The 12,784-nt window shown below is 36.5% G+C and overlaps 1 protein-coding gene across 2 annotated transcripts; it reads right to left on the bottom strand.

The window, feature by feature from the left end:
- Positions 1-3,429: 3,429 nt before the first annotated feature.
- Positions 3,430-12,260, bottom strand: LOC113707439 (LRR receptor-like serine/threonine-protein kinase ERECTA). Of its 2 annotated transcripts, XM_027229774.2 has the most exons (27): positions 11,084-12,259; positions 10,605-10,743; positions 10,377-10,448; positions 10,209-10,280; positions 9,935-10,006; positions 9,739-9,810; positions 9,552-9,623; positions 9,374-9,445; positions 9,213-9,284; positions 9,057-9,125; positions 8,889-8,960; positions 8,709-8,780; positions 8,339-8,410; positions 8,076-8,147; positions 7,922-7,993; positions 7,766-7,837; positions 7,369-7,440; positions 7,169-7,240; positions 7,018-7,089; positions 6,851-6,922; positions 6,418-6,486; positions 6,263-6,334; positions 6,088-6,161; positions 5,661-5,789; positions 5,123-5,470; positions 4,633-5,003; positions 3,430-4,364 (listed from the first exon to the last, which is right to left on the bottom strand). In XM_027229774.2, exons 1-27 carry the CDS (start codon positions 11,187-11,189, stop codon positions 3,987-3,989), a joined length of 2,979 nt encoding a protein of 992 aa, XP_027085575.1. In that variant the 5' UTR covers positions 11,190-12,259; the 3' UTR covers positions 3,430-3,986. The 2 variants fall into 2 exon arrangements, with proteins under 2 accessions (XP_027085575.1, XP_027085576.1); XM_027229775.2 differs by lacking the exon at positions 6,418-6,486 and having other exon boundaries at positions 11,084-12,260.
- Positions 12,261-12,784: the final 524 nt, after the last annotated feature.

Genomic DNA, 12,784 nt, shown 5'->3' on the forward strand with positions numbered 1-12,784 from the left:
CAGTATACGGAAGATTCACTTATTTATTTAATAACTTGTGTTACTCAAGTGTAGAATAATAAAAATTTTCGTGTGTTGGATAACTATCAAGTACTTACATTTAAAAAAAAATGTTTAGATAAGGGATTATTTGGAAAATTTTTCAAATAATACTTTTTCGTAATGTGATACGTGTGACATAAAATGTAATTATAAATATGTTTATAATGTAAATTCTTTTTTTTTTTGGGTAAATAATCACCTATCCAAACAACCCTCTTGGTCCAATAAAAATTTTCGAGTGATGTTTCAAATAAAAAATTTTGAGCAACATTTTAGAATCACCGAAGAAATGATATGCTTGATTAGGCTTCTTTTTTTTTATTTTTTAGAATGATTAGGCTTGTACATATGTTTTTTTTTATATATAAAATATCATAATTTCATTAAAATCTACCCTAATGACAGAAATTAGTGCATCAAACCTACACAGAAATACAAATAAAATACATGCATGCTTATGAACTTACAAGGATTTTGCTTCGTGTGGACATGGTATGTAGTACGTGGGTGACACGTCAAATAAGACTAGTTAAATAGCTTAGCTGTTAAGTCTTGGTTTGACTAAGACTACTTACTGTTAACTGATTGCTGTGTTTTGCTCGCTAATCACTAGGTAATTATTGCTTTAAGCTTCAGCTACGGCTGTAAAAGGATTATTGTACTATTTAATTGTATAGATTAGAGTGCCAGGTTTCACCTCATAATTTCTCAGCTTTTCCCGTAATCCAAATGCTTTTTCTTAAGTTTTGTTAATCCACATCAACTTCTTAAATCGGTACTACAATTTAATAGTTTCACATGATTGGACGCTGCATTTGAATTGAGGAATTTGATAAATAATTTGAAATCCTTCCAAATTATTTTAATTGTTTATATATTATTTAGAAGATACTAAAATTAAAATTTTTTTTATCAAATTTCTCAATCTAAACAAAATCTTATTTGTTTTCGTATACAAGAGCAAAGAAAGCAAATTCTTTTAGTCATTTTAATACCCAAAAATTTGATGATGTAAGGTGACAAATTCTTGCTTATTAAAATTATTTTGAACGAAAAATGATGCTCTAATTTCATGCACGAGGTTTAATTAATATACTCCTAATCTTTTTTTGTGAACAAATGTATTTTAAAACTCTACTACCCTTAAATATTTTAAAATATTTTTCAAAAATATTCTAAAATATACTCTAAAAGTTCCGCTACAATAAAATTTTTTAAAAATATCCTAAAAAATAGCTAATGCAAATGGGGCTAGCAAATAAAAAAATCGCAAAATCTTGGCTAAAGTTGTAGTACAAGAAATTTGCCAATAATGGGCCGGGAGGGAAGGCTCGAAGGAAGATTCCGTCAAAGGCTGTCAGCATGTGGATTGGGCCTAACTTTGCCGCCTTCGACATCGGTGCTTAATGACGAGATTCACAAGGCCGCATCCGACATGGGCATGCTCGAGTCAGCACAGATCGTCATTCTTCCCGCTAAGGCAGGCTTTGGAATTTAATTAGTAATCTTCAAAATTTTGAATTTGGTTTTTCGTATTTGTCTGGATTGACATTTTTTTCCTCAAATATTTTTTTTTTATATTTTTGGCGAACACATGTAGCATTTACCTTTTGAATTCACATATATCAAATCGTTATAATGCATTTTTCTATCAAAATTCTGAAAAGTAGCATTCCAAAAGGACACAAGACTTGTTTGGAAAGTTATTTTCCTCCAAAAAAATTTCTACGTTTTTCATAAACACATTTTTCAATCATTTTTTTATCTTACATATGTTAAATTGCAACAGTACATTTTTTTACAAAAGACTCAAAAAAAAAAAATCAATACAAACGGGAAATTAGCATGAATGTTGAATTTTCGTCTAATTCAAGCATATCATCTTGTGTAGTTGGAAATTCACCCGTGTGAGTGGTAGTATTAAACTAGGCCCCAGCAGGTGGCTCGGTGGTGACCTCATTGGATCCCTACCCAAATGTCATCATTTCGACTCCCGCTTGTTACCGTATAGTACATTCTTGTGACAGGCTCTGCACTAACACAAGAACCTAGTTTGACGTAAATCAGGATATCCTTGCGCGTCCGCAACAGATCTTCTGTGTCATTCTCTGTCCCACTTTTTATTATATTGCTATTTCTCCTTCATAAACATCATGTTTTAGTTCTTTTTTTGTTTGCTTATGATTCAATAACTATTAATTCAGTAAAAAATAAATACAACAGTTTAAAAAAAGTAATATATAATAGAAAATTAAAAAATACAGCAGAAAATGCATAAAAGATCTCATTTTTTATGCATTTTGATTTTTTGAGTTTGTTAAATTTTGTGTATTACTGAATTAATAGTTATTGGATCTTAAGGAAATAAAAAGAACTAAAACATGATATTTATGAAGGAGAAATAGCAATATAGTAAAAAGTGGGACAAAGAATGGCACAGAGTGTGGGACAGAAGATCCGTTGCGCCTTGCGTCAACTAGGAAAAAAAAAAAAAAAAGGAGTAGCAGCAGTATTAAATTGTTTGCATGTCCAACCACAAAAGATTCAAGATTAAAAGCATTCTCAAGTCTCAACTAAGGTTCGGGCTTTGGGCACCACCAACAATGTCGAAGGCGAATGAGAGAAAAGCTAGGTTTAAGGTGATGAGTAAAGTCAAGATCTGCAAGCTGCACAATTATGGGAGGGAGGGAAATTCTATGAAATGCTGCTTCCTAGTAGTACTACTAAGTACGGACTACACCAGCCTAGGGTGCTTAGAATCCGCAGAACATCAACCCATTGCAAGTACTCCACTGCTCTATTTTCAAATTCAAATCCTTTTACCCTTGAACACAAACGACAATTATTTGTCCATGCACCACAAAATAATTCGTAATTTCATGCTAGTAAATCGCTCAAAAGCTTTCTTCACATGAATCAAGAACTTCAGGTTGTCGCATTATTGTTTCTTTTGATAACTCGTAGTAGTACCAATTCCCACATTTTCTACAAGATGATGCCTAAGGCCTTATTTGGATTGATTGTTTCCGTCGAAAAATATTATCGTTTTTCGTGATCACATTTCCCTATCACCTTTTTCCCTCACATATATCAAAATCACCTTTTTCCCTCACATATATCAAATCACTACAGTAATTTTTCCATGAAAAATGACGAAAAATATAATCCAAACACAACCTAAATATTTTGCTGAATTGCACCACCACTACCTAGAGGTTTTAAGGTTCTGTCAGCATACATCTAGAGATTCTGGACAAGCAAGAATTGACCAATAAGTGGTTGTTGGATAGATTCTTTCCCTAATGCAGCTATTTGCAGAACAACTTTATATATATATCACCAAGAGAAATACAACCCTTGTTTCTTTTTGTCACTGAGAACCCTTCATTGTCCATCACCATAGATATTTTACCATAATAATAATAATGTATACTGCCAATGTTGGCAAGGGTACTACCAAACATGTGCATTCATTCATTCTGCCAAAGTGCCTAAGGTCCACAATGCATTATTGCTGCTGCTGCACACAAGAATGCAGTGCCCTTAAGCCTCCTTCGGTCCTTGGGTAGTACCAGCCAATGATCACAACAGCCGGTCCGCTCCAGAAGTACAATTACCATCCCTAGATCGGGGGACCAGTGGTCCCAAAACCCAGGACCAAATCTACCTCCATACGCAAAAGAAAAAAAAAAAAAAGGTTTCTATACACATCAAAAGAGCGGGATATCATACTACACGGTTTTAACTGCTGCCAGTAAAAAGCCTGCCTATCTTTTTGAGTCTACCAAAGTACTACTGCAATAATTGGTCCTCTGATATGGATACTACTACTCCTGCTACTTTATACAAAACTTTCAGGATCTTGATTCCATCTACCTTGCGGAAAATATATGCTTATTTTTTCCATGCACTTGGAATACTGACTTCTTTTTTTGTCCACAGAACTAATTTCCCTCGCTATTTTGAGATATCACCTCTCCAAATTTAAGAAATAGTTGAGCATCAGAAGTGCTCATGGATGAACAGTTTACCAATTGGGGAGTCTTGAGATTTGCATATTCATCCATGTAGCATGGTACTTTAGCCGATGGAAGTAGATTAGCTGTTGGGTTGGTTGTCAACATTTTTGGTGTCGATGATGGCATTAAGCTCCCCAGGACTCGAGCCACCTCGTGCATGGTAGGCCTTTCTGATGGCTGTCTCCTGCTGCACAGTAACGCAAGCTGAAAAACCTTCTTCACTTCTCCTAGATCGTTGCAGGTGGCGCTAATCTCGGGATCAACAGTCCCCATCACGGCATTGTTTGCTGCTTTGGTCAGGATCTACAAATGAGAAAAAAGCCACCATGAGACCTTATAATAAAAGGATGATCTAGAACAAGACTTTCCACTTCAAATGCCAGAGGCAATAGGTAGTGCATTAAAAGTTAAATTTCAAAATTCATAACAGCTCATAACTTCCACCTCACGAGGATCATTCTTCGATTTCAATTCGCACTAAATATCAGTTAAAAGAACTCAAAACACTCAAAACAAGTTTCAAATGACTTGGCTTCAGAGTAAACTTCTATGGGAGGCACTTAACACTCACCAGATAGTGGAGGTTGGATTCGTTATCCACTGCTTTCCTTCCAGTAAGCAACTCCAATAGAACAATTCCATAGCTGTAGACATCAGATTTCTCGGTGAGACGCGAAGTACCAGCGTACTCGGGATCTATGTACCCGATGGTTCCCATTATGTAGGTAGAAGTGTGGGTCTTAGTTGTGCACAAACTCTTTGCAATCCCAAAATCAGTGAGGTGAGCCTCAAAATCCTTGTCCAGCAAAATATTGGATGACTTCACGTCCCGGTGTATAATCCGAGGACTACAATCGTGGTGAAGATAGGCAAGCCCTTCAGCTGCACCTAGTGCTATGCGAAGACGGGTATCCCAATCTAACTTTTGCTTCTTAGTAGGCCCTGGAAAGCATTGCGAATGATAACATAAGTACCCAATGCATCAAACCACCTAACACATCTAATTTAAACTCATTTCTTGAGTCAAGATAGGATGCCAACTAAAATATTACAGCACTTACCATGAAGTAGATCCCAGAGGCTGCCATTTTCCATGTAGTCATAAAACAAGAGATTCCCTAATGGTGAAAGGGAATAGCCCTGTAGGCTGACTAGGTTACGATGCTTGATACTCCCTACAGTCTCAAGTTCAGTCTCAAATTCCTTCAGGCTTTGGGGGTAATGAGAATACAGTTTCTTGATAGCCACAGGCTTGCAATTTTTCAGAACACATTTATACACAGTGCTTGATGCTCCATATCCAATTATGTACTTCTCACTTAAGTTCTCTGTCATCCTCATTATGTCCTCGTACACATGGAGTGCCATGTTCATGTGAAGGATTACAAGTTTTGGCATTGAGTAGGTTACTGTCCAAATGGGAAACAATCAATGGTAAACAAAAAACTTCTTGATTATTTCATCTCAATATATTAGAACATAATTTCTCAAAAACAAACAATTGAATGCCTTGGACCTTCCAAGTTGCTTGCAAACTTAATGCCTACTTGTGCAGTTCTAGTAACTTGGATATCCCTTGGCAAGCTGAAGATGGGATACCTGGTTTGTCCAATGATCCTTCCATGAAGTGTGCAGGATTGTGTGGACGGCAAGCCGCCACTAAAATCATAAGAAGAATCACCAAAGCACCCAAAGCAATTCCTAATATAGCAGCTTTAGAGATTGAAACTGCAAAGGCAAAGGCAGAAGAAGATAAAGGAACATTATGCAACTTCCAGAACAATACAACAATACACAATATGACTCAGCACTCAACTTATCACACACCAAATCATGTCCAGCCTTTTTTATTCCAACTTTTCCAGCTACTCATGAAAACGAAAACTAGAAAACATTCACACAGACCCAGTTTCTTTTTTTTTCCCCTTTCATTATATAGAAAAAACTTATCCGGGCATACACAGAGCCAGTAATTATCGTCCGTTACTAGTTATGGCTGAGAATCTATGGTTCAAGGCATTCTTACCTCGTTCTGTCTGATGAGATGCATGACAAGGAGAACTGAGCCAATATCCACAAAGACTGGGATTTCCTATGAAGCTGGTGTTGTAGGATAGAGTTGAAAGGAGATCAGGTGGGAAAAAATAATTCAATGATTTACTACCAAATTATAATACGAAAACAACCATGTATTAACTAACCTATCAGGTGAAAACCTTGAAAAGTTATTGCCTGTAGGAATATTTCCAGCCAGGTTATTGTAGGACACATTTCTGCAGAGATAACGGAAGATTAGCTCAGTCAGATAATAAGTTTTCAAATGCAAGATATGCATTCAATATAATCATGAACTTACAGGACTATCAGACTGAGGCAATTGGCAAGTGAAGTCACATCACCTGATAAGTTGTTGTTTACTACTTTCCTGTGGTTAATTATTTTTGAGAACGAAAAAATAAGTGCCAGGAAAGGAAATCATACAGATGACTTCAAAATCAGAACCAAATAAATTGCAGTGCTCCAGGGTGACAAGAGTAAACAAGCTTCAACAACAAATTAAGACATGTTTCTAAAGTACTTGGACTGTCATTCTTTAGGATGTAAAGAGTCCTCGTAAAAAATTCTCATGAAACAAGTGGCTCAACCCAAAAAGTAATGTACTTTATAATTATGGAGTCCAGTAAAGACATAAAAACAACAAGTAGAGAGAAAGCCCAACCCTCCGAATAACCAGGAAAACAGTGAAAAGGAAGAAGCACAAAGAGGAATTTTATTTGAAAAATACTTACAGCAAGAAAATATTTTGAAGTTGACCAAGTTCTTGTGGTATTGCACCAGAAAGATGATTGTTTGAGAGATCTCTACAATGAAAGAACACCATGAAAAGTACAAGCTTAGAATTGATCAAAAGCTATAATAGAAGCTTGCTCAATCTCACAGTTACAGATTATCTTACATCTCCATTATGCTTCGTAAGTTGCCAAACTCAGCTGGTATAATCCCAGTTAACGCATTGTTGCTCAAGTTTCTACACAGGCAAGTAAAAAGTTAAGACTACCTACAAAGCAGACCCTTGAGAGTAGAAAAAGCCATAGGATAGTCCTCACAGTTTCAAAAGATGTTCCAAGTCACCAATGGGAGAAGGTATGGAACCACTGATTTGATTATTTGATAGGTCCCTTAAGCCACCAAATATACAAGTGATATTAAATGGACTTGATCTCAATCTCTCTCCAAAAAAAAAACATGAAAAATGAATACAATGATGCAGAATTACCAGGCAACAACAAAATAAACCATCACTTACAGAGTATCCAAATTTCCGATGCGAGAGAGCTCAATTGGAATGGGTCCTCTAATGTTGTTAGAGGATAAGTTACTACCAAAAATTAACAAATCACGATTAGCTTACAATCCCTAGATCTCACACATTATCAGAATTTAGAAGCAAAACAAAAGAATCCCTAATGCTCATACATGGAAAAGGTATATTATTCCATGAAAGTACAACTAATTCATAAGCAAATTTCACCCCCACTCCGGGAGGTGGTGGAAGATTGGGGAGTTTCACCCCATGCTACATAGAACAGATGCATATCAAACAATAAAATTTGCTGTTACTCAGCCATTGCTATAACCTAATACAAATTCCACAAAGAAAATTAAAGATTTCCAAATTGGAAAGCACAAGGCGTGAAACTCACAGATAAGTCATACTCTCGAGCCTTTGAAATGCACGGGGGATGGTCCCATTCAATTTGTTATCATGCACATTCCTGCCACAAAATGAAAATTTAATTATTTTGCGTGAAAGCTATGAATGGATATAAAGGAAATCAAGTGACAGATTTTATTCTTACAGGCTATTAAGATTCGTACAAGAGCTCAGATTTTCAGGTATGGGCCCTTCAAGGTTGTTATTGGCAACATTTCTGCAAACAATTTAGCATAAGTAACCTTTCTGCAGGCCAAGAACAATCATCCCAGAAAATTTTAAAGGGAGGCGAAATATACAAGTCAAACAACTCTGTGAGCTTCCCAAGTTCTGGTGGAATACGGCCGCTAAGTCGATTATCATTCAATTCCCTGCAGGACAACACACCAACTAGGACCATGAATATTTATCTCACATTTCATAACCATTGACCATCATATTTGAGGTCAGTATGCAATCTAATCCTGATAAACCTATTGAACAGTGCATAGAACAGTAGATGTAAACAGAATTTAGGAAGAAAAGGGATCAGAAAATAAGAGGGAAAAAAACAAAAACATACAAATAGTGGAGTTTTGTCATGTTTCCAAGCTCTGGTGGAATAGAACCGGTGAGCTTATTCCCATGCAGGTACCTACAACATGACGTAATAATTGAAACAATAACTTCCTTATTTGAACCAGTACAGTGTCTTCAGAAACCATGCACATGATGGCAATTCAGCAGATTTGTAGTTTTAAATTAACAAAAGTATAAACTAAAACCTGCAAAAATCAATATTTTGACTTTAGATGCTTTATACGTTAAATAGAACTTGGCCAGCTATCCGACCAAATGAATTGAAGAACCATTTGGGATTACATTGAGTAGATGCTGCAGACATGTCAAACACTGAAATTATACTTGATTAAACAGATGATTGTAAAACTCACAGTTTCTCTGTGTAAGTTAAGTTTCCCAGGATTGGAGGTATTGGTCCACTCAAATTATTGCAGCTTAAATCTCTGCATATGAGAATTCCACTAACTCAGCATACTTCGAGCTACTTTACCATATAACTGACTTTGGAAAGTCTTTTTATAAAATTACACAAGAAACTCAAAAGTCCTTACAACACAGCAAGTGCCTGCATCAAGCCAATAACTGATGGAATTTGCCCAGAAAGCTTATTACCTTGCAAAGATCTGGGCATGTACAGCAAAATCAGAGCAGAAATAGTAGTACCACTAAAATAACAAGCCAAACTGGACCATACAGTACAGGAATATGCAAGCACTTACAAGGTAGCCACTTGCAAGAAACCGATATTGAAGGGAATCTCACCAGTCAACTGATTATACGACAAATCCCTAGGAATGATGCAAAAGCCAGTTTAAATTTCAAAACACTAAAACCAATTCAAAATTCGGTTCAAGTGTTTTTGTCGAGGTACATACAAAACCTGGAAGGCTGTACAATTTCCAATATTCTCTGGAATAGAACCAGTCAAGCTGTTGTTTCGGACATCACTGAACAAACAACTGAAACAAATGAGCAATGAACCTGATGTAGCAGGCTAGTGATATATCAAGTTTGAAGTAAAGCACGGGTGACTTACAAGTACCACAGGCCCGTGAGCTGACACATATCTGGTGAGAGAGTTCCAACCAACTTGTTCCCACGCAAACCCCTGTATAGAGGGCATAGCCGCACACATTTTTAAACTAAACTTGGATCCAGAACTTAAACAAATACTTGTACTTGAATACACTTAAAATCCAAATTACTGTACTCACAAATATTGCAGTACTTCATTCCAATATATGAGTCTTGGTATTTCTCCGCTCAAACTATTTTGTGCCAAGTCACTGGAATGGTACAGTTTCTGACGTTAAGTACCAAAAGCTCAAGTAGAAGAAAAAAAAAACTCTCATTTCCTCTAGAGATTAAATTACTCTAAGACCAGTAATATCTTGAACTTACAGAATTTTCAAGTTAGGAATCTGAGATAGTGTGGAAGGAATTGGACCAATCAACTGATTATTTTTCAAGATCCTGGCACCCACACAAACAATAACTGGTTTCAGACACCAAGCCAGATTATAGCAAAGAAAGGATGCGCAAGAAAGTATGTTGGCAAAATTTTCGTAAATAGTCTATAACTGCGAAACAAACTTACAAGCGTTCTAGTTGTTTCAGCTTGGAGATTGAAAAGGGAATATCCCCATACAGCTCGTTGAAGGAAAAATCCCTGAACACAGAAAAATCCCTGGTCACAACTCACACGTATCCAGTAAAGGTTTAACCCCAAAAAAAAAAAAAACTGAGCACAATTTGGGAGGACATCTAAAAAGACTTAATCAGGTAGAAATGGCTGCATAGGTTCTACATGCCCTAGCAAATATACTAATGTAGCTACATTAAATAAATGTTAAGTCTAATCAGGAGCTTACAAGCTTGTCAAAGCAGAACAATCACCAATCTCGTCTGGGATTTGTCCAGAAAGACGATTTCCCCTTAGATCACTGTCACATTGTTATGTGAAATCAATTTCCCTAATAGTAACTCGTAAAAATGAAATCTAAAGATAAAAAGTAAAGCTACAAGCTGGAAGACAGTACATTGAGAGCAGTGCTTTGAGATGTCCTACTGCAGGTGAAATTTCACCATCAAGATTCAACCCTGAGAGATTACTACCGCAACATGGAAAAAAAAAGGTAAAGTTAAACTCTTGCCTAACTGCAAAAACATACCGTATGATAATTTGCCTAGCTGTCTGTTCCTAAAACAATGAACTTGTTCTAATATGAAGTAGTATTGAAGGAGATAAAACAAAAAGAGAAGCTCACAGTGCAACGACATTGAAGGTGACATTATCGCACGTAACACCTCTCCACACACAGCAATCTGAAGATGGTGAGTCTGTCCAGTCATACAACACATTGTCTACATCCCTAAATGACTTCTTTATCTCCAGCAAAGTAGCTCCTTTTTTCAATGAAAAACGCCAAAGGATGGCCCAACACGAGCAAATTAGGTCGTATAAGAGTAGCTTGGAAATGGAAGTACTTGTGAGGAATAATCAGACAACGACAATGGTATAACCCAGGCATAACAAGGTCAACAAAAACGATTAAGAATGGAATTAATTAAATAAAGGAAGTGCAAAGCTTCGGTTATTTTAACACTGATATATGGATTAATATATTAGTCCTCCAATTATTTAGTACCATGTACCTCATTAAAAATTAGAAAATCTCCAAAACCCAACCGAAAACAAAAAAAGGAAACAAAGGAGAACATGGTACCGGTAACATCAACAACTTACCATCATCTGAATCCACGGAACCAAAACTGAAGCAGAGAAGAAATCCCAGAAGAAGAACGACTTGGTTTTTGCTACTTCCACGTACAATACTGAACGTAAATGCCATAACTTTTAATCCCAGAAAACGCCCACCAATATTTTTGAACGAATAACTTCCAGCAGTACGAAGTCAAAAACTTGGAGGGTTGGCCCTGAGGAAGCCCGGTAGTAATGGCAGTAATGAAGCTGGGGTTGGACACTTCACCGACATTGGTGACAGTTGATACTAGATACTACTGGTTAAAAGAAGGAAGATGGGGAATGGGAGAGAGAATAATTACTCAACGATTGTGAAAAAATGTGAAGGCAAGTCAGAAAGAAAACAGAAGAGAAAGAAAAAAAGAAAGAGCTCTCCGCCTCCGAGGAGTACTGCTCACTGTTCTTGTTCAATCACATCGGTTCTGTTTTTCTGGCAGAGATGTAGTACTCTCCATTACACAGCGGCCATATTCACACACACTAACACAGCAACTGAATGAGCACTTTATACTACTACTATATATATACTGTATATATATATATATATATATATATATATTGGAGACTGGAGAGCCAGAGTGAGAGAGATTTTCTTCTTTTTTTTTCTTTTTTTCTGGTTTTCTTGGTGGGGCGCCCCCGGGTGGGTTGATATAGGAGAAGATAAAGTTAAAAGGGCATATGGCAGAGCTCTGAAACAAGGCCTGCAGCATTACTTACAATAGAGAGCGTACAGGTACAGCTCTCTTTTCTGAGTCCTAGCCCCTGTAGCCCACATAGCACAATACACAGCTAGCAAGCCTCAGCCAGAGCCAGCCCTTTTATCATTAGTACACGCAGAAAAGTGTGTGTGTGTGTGTGTTTTTTTTGGGAGTATAGAGAAGAGAATCATCACATCAAATTCTACTACTACTACTACTAGTATCATAGATATCTGTGTGGAAAAATTAAAGCTTTATTAATGGTGGGTAATGGGGGGTGTCTGTATGTGAAAGAGCCTGAGGCAAAAGGCCATCACAGGTCGCTCTCCTGGCAGAGACCCAAAGCTGAAGAGGGTAATGCTTACTTGTGTTGTTGATGATGACTTCTTCCATCATTTTACACACAGTTTCTTCGTTTGTGGGAGTAAATTTTCATGTTTTCTTGACAAGCACACACTACTCTGTTCTGTTGTCCATCTGTTGTGTTACCACCGCTGTTGTTTCGTCTGCTTCTCCAGTAGTAGAAGTACATCACGCTGTAATTGCATGGCTGGGGAGAGTTATTATGTAACTTACTGTCCGCATCATTTTATAGGCACTAGTAATTTATTGTAGTACTACTACTACTATTATTATTATTATTATTATTATTATTATTAAGGATACAAAAGCAGCATCATCGCAACCAGCATCATCTTTCTCGTTTTGGATTGTATTTTTCTAGACTTTTTTTTATAAAAAAATTACTATAACAATTTAATATATATAAAATAAAAATATGATAGAAAAATATGTTCACAAAAAACGTAATAATTTTTCTGAAAAAAATCATAATTCAAACGGGACCTTAAATTACTCCGTGATATTTGATTTTAATTTAAATTAATTAGACACTTGACATCGGATGAAGGAATAGCACTGAATTGCCAGTGGCATCGAAAATCTGATAGAGCCGAATTGCCACCGGTTAAATGGCACTGAGAAT

The sequence above is a fragment of the Coffea arabica genome, chromosome 8c, assembly GCF_036785885.1.
Source record: "Coffea arabica cultivar ET-39 chromosome 8c, Coffea Arabica ET-39 HiFi, whole genome shotgun sequence".
NCBI classification, from domain to species: domain Eukaryota; kingdom Viridiplantae; phylum Streptophyta; class Magnoliopsida; order Gentianales; family Rubiaceae; genus Coffea; species Coffea arabica.